This window comes from Pristis pectinata, chromosome 11 (assembly GCF_009764475.1).
Source record: "Pristis pectinata isolate sPriPec2 chromosome 11, sPriPec2.1.pri, whole genome shotgun sequence".
Lineage (NCBI taxonomy): Eukaryota > Metazoa > Chordata > Chondrichthyes > Rhinopristiformes > Pristidae > Pristis > Pristis pectinata.
In genome coordinates this window covers 24,691,024-24,709,387 of record NC_067415.1, presented here as the reverse complement: position 1 = coordinate 24,709,387, position 18,364 = coordinate 24,691,024, and the positions used below count along the sequence as shown (strand labels likewise).

The window sequence follows — 18,364 nt, the reverse complement described above, 5'->3', positions numbered from 1 at the left end:
CTGTGTTATTGTTTGGAGGTTTTATGCCAAAGGTAATCTTCGCATTTGTAATCTTAGCTAAACACGTGCATGAGTACCTGCCACCAGTTCTATATCCCACTGTTCAGTTCCATTGAAAATAATATTACTGTACCTTTCACCACGACTCATTGTGATTGAATAAGGTTGCCAGCTTAACACCAGTTCTAATTTGAAAGTAGTTTTGTACCATGGCTGTGAGTCTAAAGTGATCTGTGTTGAGTTTGTTCAAAGGTAATGTTAATGAAGGTACTGAGAGAATAGAAACCACTTTTTGAATGCAGATCTTGCTGAAGGAAATGAAGTTGTGCTAATATAGTGGGCAATATACTTCACAAAGAATCTTTTAACGTTGTCGCTAAACTTGCTTGTTTCATTTCTTCTGCTTGCTTTTAATTGCACATATAAACCAAACCACTGCGCCCCCCCCCCCCCCCCCCCCCCCACCATGCCATTGCTACCAGAGTGCTCTGATGGTCCCTTGAATCCAAAAGAATATGTTGGGGGAACCTGGCAGAAATCATTTGTTGTTTTGAAAAAATCAGCATTTTAATTAAAGTGTGAAGTATTGTAAATTTGAAATGTTTCATCTTATTATCTTTGCCCATTTCAATGTAGTCTTTGTCAGGAATCATGTGATAATTGACCATAGCTGTTGTGAAATGCGATTGAAATGAGCAGATCAGAAAATGATTTTATTTTACTGGCAGGGAATTAGTATTCTGTAAAGGAAGGGTTCCATGAGTTGGTGTGGGAAGAATGTTTAGAATGATATAATCATTCATAGTTTCTGTGCTTGATGGACTAAAGGTGAAATTAAACTCTCAATTACTTTAACATCCAAAACAGGGTTGGATAATGGAAAAAAAAAGTGGTTTATTGGCATGTTTAGAGAAATGAAACCAGGAGAGGCTCTGCAGAGTACAGATTGTATTGGAAGGTATTTTTTAAAAGAAGTAATTAGGAGGGTGAAGAAGAGACACAAAATAGGACTGGCAGACAAAACTGAGGAAAATCCCAAAGCATATATTAAGGGCAGGAGGGTAACCTAAGGAGCAATTTGTGCATTGAGCAGAGGATTTAGATGAAAATTTGTGATGAGTTCTTAAATGAATACAGATGAGAAATTTTCATTTAAGAAGGACATTGTAGTTTGAAATTCACAGAGGAGTATGGTGGAATTCCAAAACAAATTACCATAGAAAAGGAGGGGGTATTTGATGTCTTATTGGAGTTAAAGGTGGATAAATCTTATCAGACCCTGGGGATTTATCCACCTTTAACTCCAATAAGACATCAAATTATTTAAATTATTTTTTTCAGAGCTGCAGACTTTCACCACCCTTGCCTCTCATAGCAGCCTGGGATACATCTTAATGTATCCCAGGCTGCTATGAGAGGCAAGGGTGGTGAAAGTCTGCAGCTCTGAAAAAAATAATTTAAATCTTCTCTGGTCAAAGAAGAGGTGCCAGATGACTGGAGGACAGTGAATATGGTACATTCATTCAAGAAAAGCAATGGGGCCAGGTACTTACAGACTGGAAGTCTAACATCAGTGGTAAGAAAATTATTTGGGAAAAGTTCTGAGGGAGAAGATTAATCTGTACTTGGAGAGGGTGGAATCGATCAAGGACCGTCAGCATGGCTTTAAAGGGAGATTCTGTCAGACTGAGTTTTTCAAAAGTGATGGTGTGGGAAAGAATCAGTCTACACAGGCTTTTGAAAGGCCTTTGGAAAGGTTCCACAAGGGAAACTGTCCAAAAGGTAGGAGCCCATGGAATTCAGGGAAATTTGACAAAATGTTTCTGAAAGTGGCTTGGTGATAGTTGAGGGATGTTTTGCAATTGGAAGTCTGTGACTGTATACCACAAGGACCCTTGCTGTTTTGTTACATGCATTAATAATCTGAATATGTATGTAGGAAGGATGATCAGTAAGTTTACAGATGACATGGGGATTGGTGTGGTTAATTGTGAGGGGGGTAATCTTCAACTATAGTGTGATATTAATGAGTTGGTTAAATGGGCAGAGAAATGACAGATGGATTTTAATGCTGAAAAATTTTGGGAGGACGAATAAGGCTAGGATGTACAAAGTGGACAGTGGGATCCTAGAATATGCTGAAGAGCAGAGGGACCTTGGTGTACAAGTCGAAGGATCTCAACAGCATGGGTAGATAAGGTGGTCAAGAAAACGTGGGATACATGATGTCATTACCCGTGGCATAGAATATAAAAAAAGGGTTATGATACGACTGTTGAACACATTATTTAGACCAGAACTAGAGTACTATGTGCAGTTCAGGAAGTATTTGATTGCACTAGGGGAGGTGTAGAGGAGAATCATCAAGATGTTGCCACGAATGGAGCAGTTAAGCTTTGAGGTGACAACTCAATAGGCTGGGATTGTTCTTGGAGTGGATGAGGTTAAGGACTGTCCTGATTGAGAGAGACAAAATAATGAGCAGCATGGGTAGAGTAAATGGTGAGAATCTTTTCCCCTAGCAGAGATGATTCTGACCAGGGAACATCAGTTTAAGGTAAAGGGTAGGAGATTTAGTGAGGTATAAACAATGATCTCATAACACACACTTTTCTATATTTATGAGTGTAACTTAACAAATACATAAAAATGTTTAAATTACCTCAAGCCTGTTGTTAATTTGCTTGCATATTTGATACCATATTTTCAAAATATAAATTTCTTTATTCATAGCATTTCAGAATGAAACCCCATAGAAAAGAAGGCTATTTAACCCAATTGTATAGTTTTGGCACTTTGACAGAAATAGCCAAACACCCAGAATTGAAATCAGTACATCAGCCAATTGACAATCAGTGTTGTAGAAAGGTTTGGCTAACTTGCTTTTTAATTCTTTCCCTTGATTAACATTAAAGATCCTGTTTTTTTTTACCAGTGTATTCAGCTTGGCCTGATATCTTGAAAGACAAGTACATACTGTATACATTTGCTGGGTGTATTTGTTGCTAGTATGGATCCCCATCCCCTCAACTCTTTAGATTTGTATCATTTATTTCATATTTAATTAGCTGAAGCTTATTGATGTGCATATGGTATTCTGGAAATTGAGAGCTTAGTGTTTGCATAATCTGAGTGAAAGGAGAGTAGTTTGAACTGACATTCAATTTGCTGATTTACTGACTCCTTCTAGGAAAATTCTGACAGAACCAGCCTCTCACCTTCTGGCAGTCCCCACATCTGTTGTGCAATTGTTCAATAAGGGGTTAAAGAGATCTTCGATCCTGGCAGTTGTATTATTTTCAAATACACAGCAGCCTTGCTGTCAAAACATGCATTTATTCCTCAAATCTAATTAGTCTTCAGATACTGATGAGCCAACTTCTTGAACCACTTTAGTCTTGGCATTCTAGGAAACTTATGACAGTAGCAGGCTTTTCGGCATATTTTGTCCATGTTGGTCAAAAAAGAGTCATAGAGACAAACAGCATGGAAATAGGCTCTTTGGCCAATTGACTCCACACTGATCATCAGCCACCCATTTAAACTAATCCTACATTAATCCTAATTTTATTCTCCCCACATTTTAATCAATTAAACCCGCCCCACTCCTCAGGTTCTACCACTGACCCACATAGAGGCAATTTACAGTGGTCAATAAACCTACCAACCCACACACCTTTTGGGATGTGGGAGCAAACTGGAGTGCCCAGAGGAAATCCATGTGGTCACAGAGAGCACCTGAGGAAAGGATTGAATCCGGGTCTCTAGTGCTGTGAGGCAGTAGCTCTACTAGCTGAACCTTTGTGCTAAGGTTCTTCCTCTTTCCTCTATCCAGACCCATCATAATTTTACACATCTAAATGCCCATCTGGTCTCAGCCCCTTTTGTTCCAAAGAAACCAAACCTACCTTATCTGATCTTAGCACGTAACTAGAATTTTCCAATCCTGGAACGTCTTCTCTGTACACTCTCTAACTCAATCACCTATTCTCGTATTTTGATGAGAACTTTACACACTACTCAAACTGTGATATAACTGGTGTGTACAGTACTAGCATTATCTCCCTGCTCTCCTTTTTAGCAACCTTTGAGGACCTGAGAACTTGCACCCCAAAGTTCCTCTGTTCCTTAACATCTCTACGTATCTTCCCACTTATTTTGTATTCTGTTGCTGTTTTGCAGCTCCTCAAATATATTGCCTTACACTATTCAAGTGTGAATTCCATTTCTGCCTAATTGACCAGATCATTTATATATTTTGCAGACTAAATCTTTACTTTTATTAGGTGTGGCATTGAATACAAGAGCAGGATGGTAAACCACACTGCCAATTTTAGTGTCACCTGCAGATGTCTTTATTGTGCTGCCTACTTTATGCCCTATTCTTCAATAAATATTACAAAAAGAAAAGAACAGTGTACTGAGACCAGTGGAACCCAACTATTAACCGTCTTCCATCTATCATAATTGCACTTTTGATTCGTACTGCTGAGTCAGTTATGGATCCAATTTGCCAGCACTGCTTGAATCCTGTGGGCTTTTAGACTAACACAGCACAGAAACTGGTCCTTCAGCCTAACTTAATCCAACTTTTTTGACAGCATGACATGTTAAAGCATTGCTAAAATAAAAAAAATGCAGATGCTAGAAATCTGAAATCAAAACAGAAGATGAAGGAAACACTTGGCAGGTCAGGCAGCATCTGTGGAAAGAGAAACGGAGTTAATGTTTTGGGTCAAAGACCCTTCATCAGAACTAGGACAGACAGAACAGTAAGTCTTGAACATATCAGTAACACCCTGGTCTAATAATTGTAACAATGAAGTAGTGTTGGGGAGCAAACATGCTACCTCACTGTTGTCAGCCATGTCATCGATATTAAATGGATCCAGAGGTGATGAGGTTGTCCAGGTTATTCTTTGCACAATATTGTTCGGTGTATGGGGAGAGAAACTATGTAATATCATCTTGGAAAGGCAGCACATTATTAGAAGCTCAGACTTTAATTATCCCTTCAGAGCCCCCAGTTTCTCCAAATGGTAGAATAGGAGAGACTTAAATTTACAGTCACTCTCAACTTCATCTCCAAGGAGGGAGTAGGATGTTCTTTGGCTGCCTTGGAAGCCTGAAGCAGTGGGGATAATTTTCTACTTGAAATGTTCAAACCAGCCATAACAGTACTTGAACGTACTAGTACTTTCAGGATTCCATCACTTTCCTCACCATCTTTCAAGTCTTGCCTTAATGATCCCTCTTTTTCCTGGATCTTTATCAAACTCAGAGGAATTCATACCTATAATTTGGATCTACTAACCACATGCTTAACCCCTTTTCCATTCTTTCTATTGTAACATCACTTCCAGGCATAATAGTTTTGGATACTTTTATTTTTTCAATGTTGTTAAGGATTGTTCGCACTGCAAGATTTAAGGAATGACCAATGTCCACCGAGAGTTCATTGCTTTCACTTCCAGCTTTGCAGCAATAGCTGTAGTTTGCCATGATTCTTAGAGGGTGCAATGTTTCGAGTTGCTGGAATAGTTGAAGCCATCTTGAAGACTGCACAAAATAAATTTTGATAAATCACAATAGCAAGCAGGGCATTATGATCACAATGAAAACACAGTGATATGAGAGGAAGAGCCAAATGCCTTGAGTGGACAGTGGTGTGCAGTTTGTTACAGCAAAAAATAGCTTTGTGAATTGTGACACGTACTCCCAAACAGTCAGTGGCATTATAGAGAAAATTCATAATTCAAATGATGGATTACTGTAGATGTTGATCTGGCAATAATATTCTCCTGTCATTTTCACGTGTAAGTATATTGTGTACTACAGGTAATTTTGCTATAACATGTGTTTCCAAAACGTGACTACAACCCAATTGGTCATAGCAGGATCGCAGTCAGGAAAACCTGTTTAAATTTGTGCTCTGAAGGCAATGCTGTAATGCAACTTTCTGTAATGCCAGGTTCCTTAGGAATATAACCATCACATTATAGAAGAACCACCTCTACGCTGAAGTTTGCAGTTTGATAATTTGTGTATGGTCTCAATCTTTTTTTTAAAAAAATAGTGCTATTAAATGACTTGTCATGGTACTTTTACAAAATGGTTCATATGTTGTTTTTAATAGCGCATTAATCAAACAAATTAATAAATCCATCGATGGTACAGCTGATGATGAAGAGGAGGGTGTGCCAACTGATGAAGCAATTCGAGCAGGCCTTGAATTGCTTAAGGTAAATGTCTGAAGTACCGCAACTTAAAGTTATTCATAATTTGACACAATAATACTTTCAATAATAAATTTCAATTATATTATGATTAGTGGTTTCTTGTAACCATTTCTATGATTCTGTAAAAAGAGTCCTTCAAGTTCAGACTCAATTAGGGTCTAGAAACATTATCATTAAATCTTTTTAGTGGGATGTGGCACTGCACCACAGAATATTATTTCTTATATTACACTTTGAAACTTCATAATTGGGTTGTAAAGTGATCCACGATGTTCATAGATAGAAATTATGTAAATGCAATGCCATGAAAGTTGCATATGGAGTATCATGGTAATGTATCAAGATGATTATAAGGAACTTTATCTGATTGGCAAAGGAGGCATTTTAATTGTAATATTTGATTTCTGTGCATCTGGGTGCATCAACAACCCTTGTATCTAGGAAAGCCATCAATTTGAAATATGTCCACTATTACTGTAATGAATTGCATTGGGATACACTAGAAATTCTCTCTTGTCAATGTTCTGCAGGACCAATGTATCAAGTCTGCAGTTCGTTTTCCTCACCTTTTCTATTTATTGTCTCTTTTGTTAAAAACAAATTAAGATCAGCTATTTGGAAGGTCACCTTGTTGTACCACCTTTTTTCTCTAAAAGAAAGCAGCCTGATTCATTGAAGTGGTCTAAAACAATCCAATTTGAAAATTCAGATATTTTTAGAGGAAGATTTAAAAAAAAAGACCTGTTTTAAGATGTAACAGGAAGCAGTAATTTTTAAGATTATATCAGTAGAATTGTCCTAGAAGTCTTTGGGCAGGCATGTTTAATTAATTCTTCTGTGAGTCTTTGATTATAAAGTATACCTTAATTTAACTGCTGTAATTTTAAGACTTTGATGGATTTATGATGCAATTGCATTCATTTTTGTTTCATTCTGATTAAAAATGTGCTGAGAAAATTCTAGTAAAGTTTTTTGTGAGAATTGTTGTAATGCACCATACCAGTGGATTCCTGAGAGATTGAGAGAGATTTTCAGTTTGCTGCCTAGACATAGATCTGGCCATAATAAGAATAAATGAAATAGAAAGATCAGGTGATATGGCTTCTCGAGCCCGAACTGCCATTCAATAAGATCATGACTGATCTAATTTTGACTTCATTTCCACTTTCCTCCCTGTTGTTCATACCACTTGGCAATAGACACAAAATCTGTCTTTCTTATCCTTGAATATCCCAACCTTAAATATTTGCAGTGATACAGCTTCCACTGATCTCTGGGATAGACAATTCCAAAGGTTCACAAACTTCTGAGAGAAGAAATTCCACTTCATCTCTATATTAAATGTGGGACAACTTATTTTGAAATTATATCCCCCAAACCCAGTTGCCCCATGAGAGGGAATATTCTCTCAGTATCTACCATATCAAGGCCCATCAAAATATCAATGGGTCAATAAAATCATCTCTCATCCCATGGTAGCTTGGAGGACAGTGATAGACACTTCCTAATTTTCATTTCAATGAATTCCAGAGCTTGTCTATAATGAATAGACAATCGTAACAATAAATGGCTGAATTAATAGTACAGAAAAACTCCAGTAATTTGTTATCTCACTCTTCAGAAATCCCCATGGTTTGGCAATAGGCTCACTAGGTGAGGTTTGGCATGGGGCCCTGGATCCCACCCTCCCTTTCAACTTGTCAAGTTCACTGGAAAATTTATTATAATACTGTGTAACATCCTTTTTGTTTTTGAAGAAAATGAATTAAAAGTGTTTTGTCTGAAAGTTGTCAGTCCAGCACCACCAAAGTGCCATGGGTGCCAGATTATCAGTTTTACTGTACTTGCATTTGCTGTGGTTTTGAAATTCAGATCCCTTTTACTTAAATGGATCAAAATTTCAGAAATTGAGTTGAATATATTTCAGAATGATTGAATTTCATTTGGAAAATATGACATCTAATCACAACAGAGAAGGAGGCTAATCAGTCCATCATGTCTGTGCTGGCTCCCACCAGACCATTCCATCTGTGTCACTCCCCACTTCCTTTTCCCCTTTTAACCATACTCTCACACATGCCCTATCAATTCTTCCCTAATGCCTCTGCTATCCATCTGCACAAGGGGTAATTTACAGTTAACCTATTAGCATGTCTTTGGTAAGGGAGGTGATACCCACTGAGATACAGGGAGAATATACAAACATGACACAGATAACACCCAAGGCTTCTTTTTCTGTGTGGCAGCAGTTATTAATTGCTGTATCATTGTGCCCTACAGTTCCATTCAAAATATTAAGAACATGCAAAACAGCTTTATGCTATGAAGTATTGTGTAACATATATTTAACATGATTTCTAAAATATATGTTTTCATGGAATAAAATTAAATTATTGACAGAGTTTCAAAATTTCTTTTATTTTAGAATACCCTATCCATTAAAGACTTCTTTCTCTTTATTCTAGGTGTTATCATTCACTCATTCAATCTCTTTTCACTCTGCGGAAACATTTGAATCCCTCCTGCAGTGTTTGAAAATGGATGATGAAAAGGTAGCAGAAGCTGCTTTACAAATCTTCCGAAATACTGGGCAGAAAATTGAAGATGACTTTCCTCACATCAGATCGTATGTTTCATTACCATATATGATATAGAGTAGTAGTGAAATATAAATACCTCTTTCAAAGAGCCAGTATGAGCATATGTTTTTTTTTCTGTCCTGCAAGATTCAAGCTTTTTATCCCGATTAATATCAGAATGGTTATTCAAGAAAAATCAGCTTTTGGAATTTTGAATGTATTAAATATTTTTTACTCTGTGAATTGCAGATTAGCTTTCTTTCATGATGTAAATGTTTTTTCATGTTCAATGGATGCATTTTTCACTAACTTTGTTGTGATGTGCTTTTGTACAAGTTTGAATGTTGTTGTAGAAAACAAAAGTGAGTGGACAGGTTGTATTGACTTGTGCTCCTAACTACTGTTTTAAAAGTCTGCTGCACAAAACATTAGTAATGGAAAATTAAGCATTCTTCCAATACATCAAGTATTAACATGAATTCCACACTGAATTTACTGGAAAATGTACAGTCGATGGGTGAGGGCTAGAAAGAGGGAGAAAAAAAGTTGTATGTCAAGTATGTCCATAAAATTTTAAAATGCTGTGTTAGTGCATCCCACTGGCCCTGCTGCATTCCACGTTCACGAGATAATGGAACAAAAGTCAAAATAGTTATTAAAAATTTGAAGTAAATTATGTTCAATTGCACATTGGTGGTTGTGTCACTGGGTTTGGTATTGCTTGATTTATGATAAAAGAACTCTCAAATTAATTTCTTAGCGCAGAATTAATTTTTGCCCATCTGTTGTCTTGTGTGCACGTGAAATAAGGTGGACAAATCTACTGACAGCAGAGGGTGCTATTCCATGAGTGGGGCTCTTGGAAATATTCAGGTCAGTGCCAAAGGGTATTTGGCACTGGTATTAACCTTTCTATCACTTGCAAAATCAATTCAATTTTCCCAAATTTTGTGAAACCACAATCAAAGTCAACATTATGCTTTCCTCTTTCCTAGCGCTTTGTTACCAGTACTGCAACAGAAGGCCAAGAAAGGCACTGCTCGACAAGCCAAGCATGCCATTCACTGCATTCATGCAATATTCTCCAGCAAAGAGACACAGTTTGCACAAATATTTGAGGTAAAACATTCACCATTTAAATTGAATTTCAATTATATTTGCAGTTATCCTATTCCTACCAAGATCAATTGATGGTTCCAAATTGTTTTTCTGTTTGATGTATTAGCTTAATGAGGGTAAAATCTTTATAAGCGTGTTCAAATAACCTAAATTCCACATTATACTCTAAACTGTAACTTGCTTTTGGTTGTGATTACATGTACAAGACTTTGTTTATGGCCTCGACAGTTATATTAGACTAGCATTTTTGTACAATTTAGCATAACTTATTTCATAACTTCCTCCTTCCACTTTGTTAGCCCGATAGGAAAGCAATTTTAGCTTACTGTACAGGTCTTGAGTTAAAATGCATTTGTGCCCTCCCCTGGCCCCCTCATGCTATCACCAAAACCCGATCTGTGTTTTTGAAGAAACTTGTTATATTTAGTATCTGTCCGAGGGAACCTGCAGGAAGGTGGCATGACATGTTGTTGATTTGAGCATGTAGGGTAAAGAAGTTTATTCATTTTTTTGGATCAGGGAATTTCTGGGAAAGTCAGAATTTATGGCCAATTCCTAATTGCCCTTGAAAAGATGGTGGTGAAATAGCTTGTTGTACAGCTATAGTCCTTTTGGTGAAGATACACTCGCATTGCTATTTGGGAAGGAGTTCCAAGGTTTAGATCCAATGACGATGGATGTAACATATCTCTGAATTATGATGATTTGGGACTTAGAAGGAAACGTGCAGGTGGTGGTGTTCCCCATGCAAGTGAAGCCTTTAACCTTTTTGATGATAAAAGTTGTGAGTTTGCGAGATGCTCAATGAGCAGCTTGGGGGAAGAACTGCAGTTCAGTTTGTAGATAGTACGTACTGCAGCCAGTCTGAGCAGATAGTAGAGGGAATGAAAGTTTAGGGAGGTGGATGAGGTACCAGTCAAATGGATTGCTTTATACTGCTTGGTGTTGACGCACTTGAGTGCTGCTAGAGCTGCACCCCTCCAGGCAAGTGAAGAGTATTCAATTATGGTCCTGATTTGTGTCTAGTAGATGGTGGAAAATCTTTGTCAGGATGGGAGTTGGTTGCCACAGAATACCCGGTTACAAAATCTTGTGACTTATCCAGTTGAGTTTCTTTGCAGTGATGACCCGCAGGATGTTGATGGTAGGGAACTTGGCAATGGAAGTATCATTGTGTCAAGGGTAGTTGGTAAACACCCTCCTGTTGGAGATGGTCATTGTCTGTCATTTTTATGGCATGAAGGTTACTAATTTGAACACTAGTCACTAGATTTTTGTGAAGAGGCTATTCCAAGGTTGACTGGCCTGAACGTGGTTTTGCCTTGGGTGAATTTGGTGCTTAGGTTGATGCTGGGTTGTCCATCCAGTTTTATTTGTTGTATTTCAGTGGTACAAGTGAGAAGCTTGTTGGGTCATTTCAGGGAGAATTTTGGGGACAGCCACATTGGTTACCAGTAGGTCAGACTGGGTAAGATTTGCAGATTCCCTGAAGGACATTAATGATCTAGGTGGCTTTTTACAATACTCCAGCAGTTCTGTGATCATAATGACTTAACAATCAGTTGTTTTAATTTCAAAATATTAATGGCTTAAGTTCCACAGCTGCCTTGGATGGTATTTGAACTTTGTTGTTTGGACTGTTAGCCAAGTCTATGAATTGCAAGTCCATAAATTTAATTTCTGCAGCATCACCATCCTAAGATTGGGCCTGTCTAGTTGAAGTAATCTTGATGCATGGAGATTACTTAATTAAAGAAATTCTAGTTAATACTTGCATCAAAAGCATTGAAGTCGTATTCCCAACTCTAAACAGTTACTAAAGGCAATTCAGTTCATCACTGAGGTTAATAAAGGAGGTGAAATGGAATCTCTAGCTTGTGTTCTTAAATTGTCTTTTTTATTAATGTCTATCAGCATTCAAGGTCAAATGGGTTCTCTTGGGTTAATGTCCCAAAATAAACTTTGTGTTTTCTGCAAAGATCATGAGATTAATTTTAAGGATTTGGATAGTAACTGTTGAAAGAATCCAATTTCTTGGAGGATGGAATGTGCTGCACAATTAGAATGTTCTAAAATGATCAGGACTATGTGCTCCTGGTCCTTTCAAAATAACTATACTAGGAAGACTGCAGATGCTGGAATCTGGAGAAAAAAACAAACTGTTGGAGGAACTAAGCAAGCCAGACAGCATCTCAAGGGAAATGTACAGTTATTGTTTCAGGTCGAGACTCTTCATGTGGACCAGTCCTCATGAAGGTCCTCGACCTGAAATGTCAAGGAAATCAAAAGTTCTGTGTTTCTGTGAAGTAATTCTCTGTCCCTCTGCCTACTTGGTTAAATGTTATTACCATAAACTACTCCTAAGTTTATCTTATTTATTGTGGTAGCTGTGTCAGAATCTGCAATGAATTGGTTTATAGAAGTCCTCTTCTGCTTTATTTTGGATACAATATTCATTCTAACTAGGGTAGTTCAGTTGATTAACGAAAGGCTTCAAAGTATTGATAACTGCACAGAGAACATCTTTAAATCCCTTCTTACTCTTCCCAGAAATGTAATATTCAGAAGGAAAGTGACATTTTCTAGTGAAAGATACATAATCTTGCTGAAATGCAGTTTGTTAAAGCGATCCACACATATCAAATATCATTAGATTCCTTTATGCAGGCCCTCCCCAGGTTGCAAACGCCCCACTTTTGGACACCTTTACATATGAATGAGATTCCATGAATATTATTAAATACAAATGAGAACCAGTCTTGGAGAAAAAAACTGTTTACATTTAACCTCCCTGCAATAATCAGGTACCATTGTCTCTTAAGAACCCAAGCTGCCAGTTTTGCCACGGGAAGCCACTTAAGAGTTGCTTTGGAAATTGACAAACAATTGCTTCTTTTGATACTTGTGCAATGATACTCCAATAAACAATGTAACATCCACTGATACTTAAAGCCCATTGAAACCAGCCATTCAGCATGGGACATCCTGATTCTTTGCCATTGTAACTAGGCAAGGGAAGACAATAAATAAATGTTCGCATTAATTGGCCCTCATCGGCACCATTCATTACAATACTGTGTAGATACAGTTACTATATAGAGTTATTTTGTGTATTTTCCAACATATGGACAAGATCGACTTATGGGCATCAGTAAAAATCGAACCCATTCATAACTCGGCATCAGCCTATTATCTTTTGTTGCTCATTAGAATGATTATGCAGTTTAGTGCTCTCAGAGAATGGATCTGGGAAATCACAGTTTGTAATTTTCAAGAAAAGATCACAAGAAAATAGGAGCCAGGAGTAGGCCACCAGACCTCTCGAGCTTCATTTAACACTTGGAAAATTGCACCCACAACCTCCTGTGAAGCATTCCCTAATAGTATCACTACACTGGGATGTCAGAGCACAGAAACACAACTGTGGCATTTGCAGAAAAAGACATTGTAAACTGACGACCTTTTCTTGTTTTTTTTATTTTAGCCTTTACACAAGAGTTTGGATCCTAGCAACCCAGAGCAGCTCATAACGCCTTTGATTTCAATTGGGCATATAGCTATGCTGGCTCCAGAACAGTTTTCTGCACCTCTGAAATCCCTGGTGGCTGGTTTTGTTGTGAAAGATTTGTTAATGAATGACCGGGTAAGTACTGATATGGTAGCTTGCTGTTTCTGTTGTTTTCATTTGTGATATCTTCCACCTGCCACCAATTTCAAGCCAAGAAGATGAGTTGTAAATTTGTTCCCAGATTTCACTAATGCTTATTAATAGTTGAAGTATGAAAAATGTAAGTACTTCAAACTGATTGTCCACATTCATGATGCTATTTTCTTCTAGTAACCCAGCAGTCGATATTTGTTCTGCTTCCTAATCTTCTAGATTGGGAGCTCTTTGTAAGAAAACATTAAGCCTTTGCTGATTCCCATTTTTGCAGTGTTTTGTAGTTCTAGCATGTAGCATGTCCTTTCATAATACTGGACAAATATTAAGAAAACGTAAGCGGAGAGTTTTCTTGAAAGGAAAAACAAAAGAAATCCTGATGGCATTCTCTACTTTCCTGATTTCCTATTAGTCATTGTGCAGGCACGGTAGTGTAACAGTTAGCATAACGCTTTACAGCGCCAGCGACCCGGGTTCAATTCCAGCTGCTGTCTGTAAGGAGTTTGTACGTTCTCCCCGTGTCTGCATGGGTTTCCTCCAGGTGCTCTGGTTTCCTCCCACATTCCAAAGATGTACAGGTTAGGAAGTTGTGGGCATGCTATGTTGGCGCCAGAAGCATGGCGACACTTGCGGGCTACCCCCAGAACACTCTATGCAAAAGATGCATTTCACTGTGTGTTTGATGTACATGTGACTAATAAAGATATCTCTGTCATGCTCTCGCCCTCTCTCTCACAGTCATTCCAGTATTGCACACACTTTTGGAGCTATATGGGGCTTGGATTTTTCATTTTCAACAGATTTTAAAAACCAAACAGCCAAAGGCCTACTGGAAAAATCTAATATTTTTCACCAAGAAAATACTCTGCTGACAATAAATATACACCTTGAAAAATTTCATGGAGTTTTCTTTTATGGGAAGAAAAGCGCTCTCAAAAGTCCAAACATTGCGATTAGTGACCAGTCCCATTGTCTATGGATTGCACTGATAAGTCATGTGAAAGTGGTGACTTGTGGGAATAATTCCAGAAAAGTGAATATGGAATCTGAAATGGGGCAATATAAGTATCAAGATGTTTATGATATTGTGAAAGGAAAGAAAGATTTTGTTGAAGAATTACTTAATGGAGTGCCTGAGCTAGTCTGGGTAAGTTTTTTTTACACAGAGAGTGGTGGGTGTGTGGAACGCACTGCCAGCAGAGGTTGTGGGGGCAGATACATTAGGGACATTTAAGAGACTCTTAGATAGACACATGAATGATAGATGGAGGGCTATGTGGGAGGGAAGGGTTAGATAGATCTTAGAGCAGGATAAAATGTCGGCACAACATTGTGGGCCGAAAGGCCTGTACTGTGCTGTAGTGTTCTATGTTCTAACTACAGAGTTGTCATATCTGTGGTTTCTGGAAAAAAAACCTGACTGATTTTTGGGGAACTTACACAGTGCCTTGTACATTCTGTTGAAAAACTATAGCCTCAACATGGAGCAGTACGGAAATCAGAAACTAATTAAAATGTAAAAGAATGAGGGTGAGGAGAATATTACTCTTGAATTCGTATGAGTGGCAGTGTAATTGGGACCTGTGCTGAATCAAATGCATGGATTTTTATGTGACCTCCATCACAATAAAGCTCCAGCAGCAAGAATTCTGCCTTTTGCCCACCAGCTTTACAGCAAGTATTATTCAGCCATTTTAGAAAATAATGTGAAGTCTCAGGCAATTGGTGAAGGGTGGGTGATAGACATTGTCTGTATTAAGTTGAGTAAAACATTTGATAAGGTCTTGCACGGTAGGCTAGTCCAAAAGGTTAAGGCAGATGAGATCCAAGGCGAGCTGACTAATTAGATCTAAAATTGGTTTGGTGATAGGAGGCAGAGAGTATGGTGGAAGGAGGCTCTTCTGATTTTAAATCTGTGACCAATGGTGCACTGCAGGAATTGGTGCTAAGACCTTTGTTATTTGTGATGTGTATTAATGACTTGGATGTGAATATAGGAGGTATGATTAGCAAGTTTGCAGATGACATGAAAGTTGATGGTGTGGAGAGCAAGAAAGTGTCTAAGGCTACAGGAAGACATAGATCAAATGGATAGTTGGGTGGAATGTTGGCAAATGGAATTTAAACTGGATAAGTGCAAGGTGAATGTATTTTGGAAGAAAAATAGTGGTAGGACATATACAATAAATGGTAGGATGCAAAGGAATGTTGATGAACAGTGGGACTTGTGGTTTCTGTTTCAAATCCATAGTTCCCTGAAAGTGGCAATACAAGTAGAAAGAGTGGTGAAGAAGGCATATGGCATGTTTGCCTTCATAGAATGGGCATGAAGTATAAAAGTTGGAAAGCTATGTTGCAACTTTACAAAACTAGTTAGAGTGCACTTAGAATATTGTGTGCAGTTCTGGTTGCCGCACTATAGGAAAGATGCGGTTGTGCTGGAGAGAGAGGAGATTCACCAGGATGTTGCCTGGATTGAAGAGATTGGATAGGCTGGTCTAGTTCCCTGGAGCAAAGGAGGCTTACCTGACAGATATATAAAACTAAGAGGCATAGAACGGGTAGATGGTCAGAATCTTTTTCATATGGTAGTGGTATCAAATACAAGAGGGCATAGGTTTAAAGTGAGAAGAAGTTTTAAAAGGGATCTGAGGGGAAAGTTTTTACACAGAGAATGGTTAATATCCAGAACTCGCAGCCAGAGTAGATGGTAGAGTCAGATACAATCACTGCACTTAAGAAACATTTAGACAGGCATTTAAATAGGCCAGCCATAGAAAGATATAAATTCAATGTGGGCAAATAAGAATAGTGTAGATGGGCAAAAAGGTCAGCATTGACATGGTGGGCTGAAGGGCCCATTTCTATTCTGTACAACTCTATGATTGACAGGCATAATAGGAACTTCGAAAAAAATACTCTTAATGGAAGTCCTTAGATACATTGTTTGTGTTCTGTTTACATTCTATGATGGTGAGAATGAATTTGAGAGGAATACTCTGACGGCTGAAATGGAAATTGTGCAAGTATGCAATTCCCTCTCTTCCACAACATTGCTTAGGAAAGTTCAAAATGTTGTGGGGAGATGTGATATGTTTGTGCACAATTCTGCAAGCTACATGATGAAGTTGCTGCAAAAATTGAAATCCATTTGATCTGATTTTAGAGGAATAAACCTTCAGGACTCCTGCCACTCGTTTCACATGATGCAAAAACGCTGTCCTTAGATCTATTTTTTAAAAAAAGGTGTTGGATTTTGTCATTCATGCTGGTGCTTTATCCAAAAGTGCACAGGTATTGAATCAAACCTATTTTGCGATGTGCCAGGATATTGGTTTAGTGGCAAAAGTCTTGAAAATTAAAAAAAACTGTAGATGCTCTAAATTTGAAATAAAACAGAAAATGCTGGAAACACTCTGCAAGTCAGACAACATCCACAAAGAGAAACAGTTAATGTTTCAAATCAAAGGGTCTTCCCACTTCTATTTTTAGTTACAATATCTTGTTGGTTTACTTTTGCTAAAGCTGTATATTGCGCAGAATTTTTGCTACATAGCACAGCAACTCCTCAAACTATATGGCTGTCATTATGAAGAAAAAGTACTTTTTATTTACCAGCTTAAGTTTGTGTCAAAGAACACCATTGCTCTGTATTAATCAAAGCCCCAGAAAGTGATGCAGCCCACATTCACGAGGAATTTATCTGACTAGTGTGAGAATCAAAGCAAGACCTTGTAGCGGCTAGCTACACAGTACAAAATGAAGACACAGAGTCGCTGGTTTGAAATCAGAAGTCAAAAGAACGACAGGGGCGCGGTGTGCCTTTAATATCTGAAAACTTCCCACACTACAGTTCCTGCGCTGATGTCACACGTGGGTCACCTGACCTTCCTGCGCGCAGGCTTTCCTAGCCCGACGATGGAGAAGGAGGACGACCCCATGAGGGGGCTCCGACGACATTCATAATGTCGGGTGCCGGTTCGATGCCGGTGTGGTGAGTTGCTTCATAACCTCCCCCCCCGAACTGGCGATACCATCGCAAAAACCAGAATTAAATAAACTATGACTTGGGTGGCCTGCCCCTTTGTTGTGCTCGCTGGACCACCGTGGGTTGGTCCAAGTCTAAATGAGCCAGCTTCAGCCGGTCAATTGTAAAAACCTCCTCGCACCCCCCAATGTCCAGCATGAACGTAGACCCATTGTTCCTGACGACCTGGAATGGCCCTTCATACGGCCACTGCAGTGGTGTTCAGTGCACACCCCTCCTGACAAAGACAAAACTCACAGTCTCGGAGGGTAGTCGGCGTACAGGTTGGGGCCTGTCCGTGTCGCGAGGTGGGTATCGGGGCCAGGTTTCCAAGCCGCTCGCGCAGTCGGTTGAGCGCCTCAGCAGGTTCTTCCTCTGGCCCCCGAGGGGCTGGTAGGAACTCGCCGGGGACGACTAAGGGCGTTCCATAGACCATCTCCATGGACAAGGCATGCAGGTCCTCTTTTGGTGCGGTGCGTATCCCCAGCAGGACCCAGAGGAGTTTGTCCACCCAGTTGGGCACCTTAAGGCGGGCCATGAGTGCCGACTTCAGGTGTCGATGGAACCTCTCCACCAGCCCATTGGATTGGGGGTGGTAGGCGGTGGTGAGGTGGATCCGGGAACCCCACAAGTCGGCAACGGCAGACCACAGGCCGGAGGTGAATTGAGCTCCCCTGTCTGAGGTGATATGTGCCGGGACACCGAAACGGGGCACCCAAGTTGACAAAAGGGCCCGTGC

The 18,364-nt window shown here is 39.1% G+C and overlaps 1 protein-coding gene across 14 annotated transcripts in view; it reads left to right on the top strand.

The window, feature by feature from the left end:
* pds5b (PDS5 cohesin associated factor B) overlaps positions 1-18,364 on the top strand; it is a 194,857-nt gene that overhangs the window by 115,481 nt on the left and 61,012 nt on the right. For all 14 annotated transcript variants that reach the window (XM_052026040.1, XM_052026028.1, XM_052026027.1 and 11 more), the window contains 4 exons: positions 6,137-6,242; positions 8,705-8,865; positions 9,814-9,937; positions 13,422-13,580. In XM_052026040.1, coding sequence (XP_051882000.1) covers positions 6,137-6,242; positions 8,705-8,865; positions 9,814-9,937; positions 13,422-13,580 — 550 coding nt within the window. The remainder of the gene's footprint in view (positions 1-6,136; positions 6,243-8,704; positions 8,866-9,813; positions 9,938-13,421; positions 13,581-18,364) is intronic.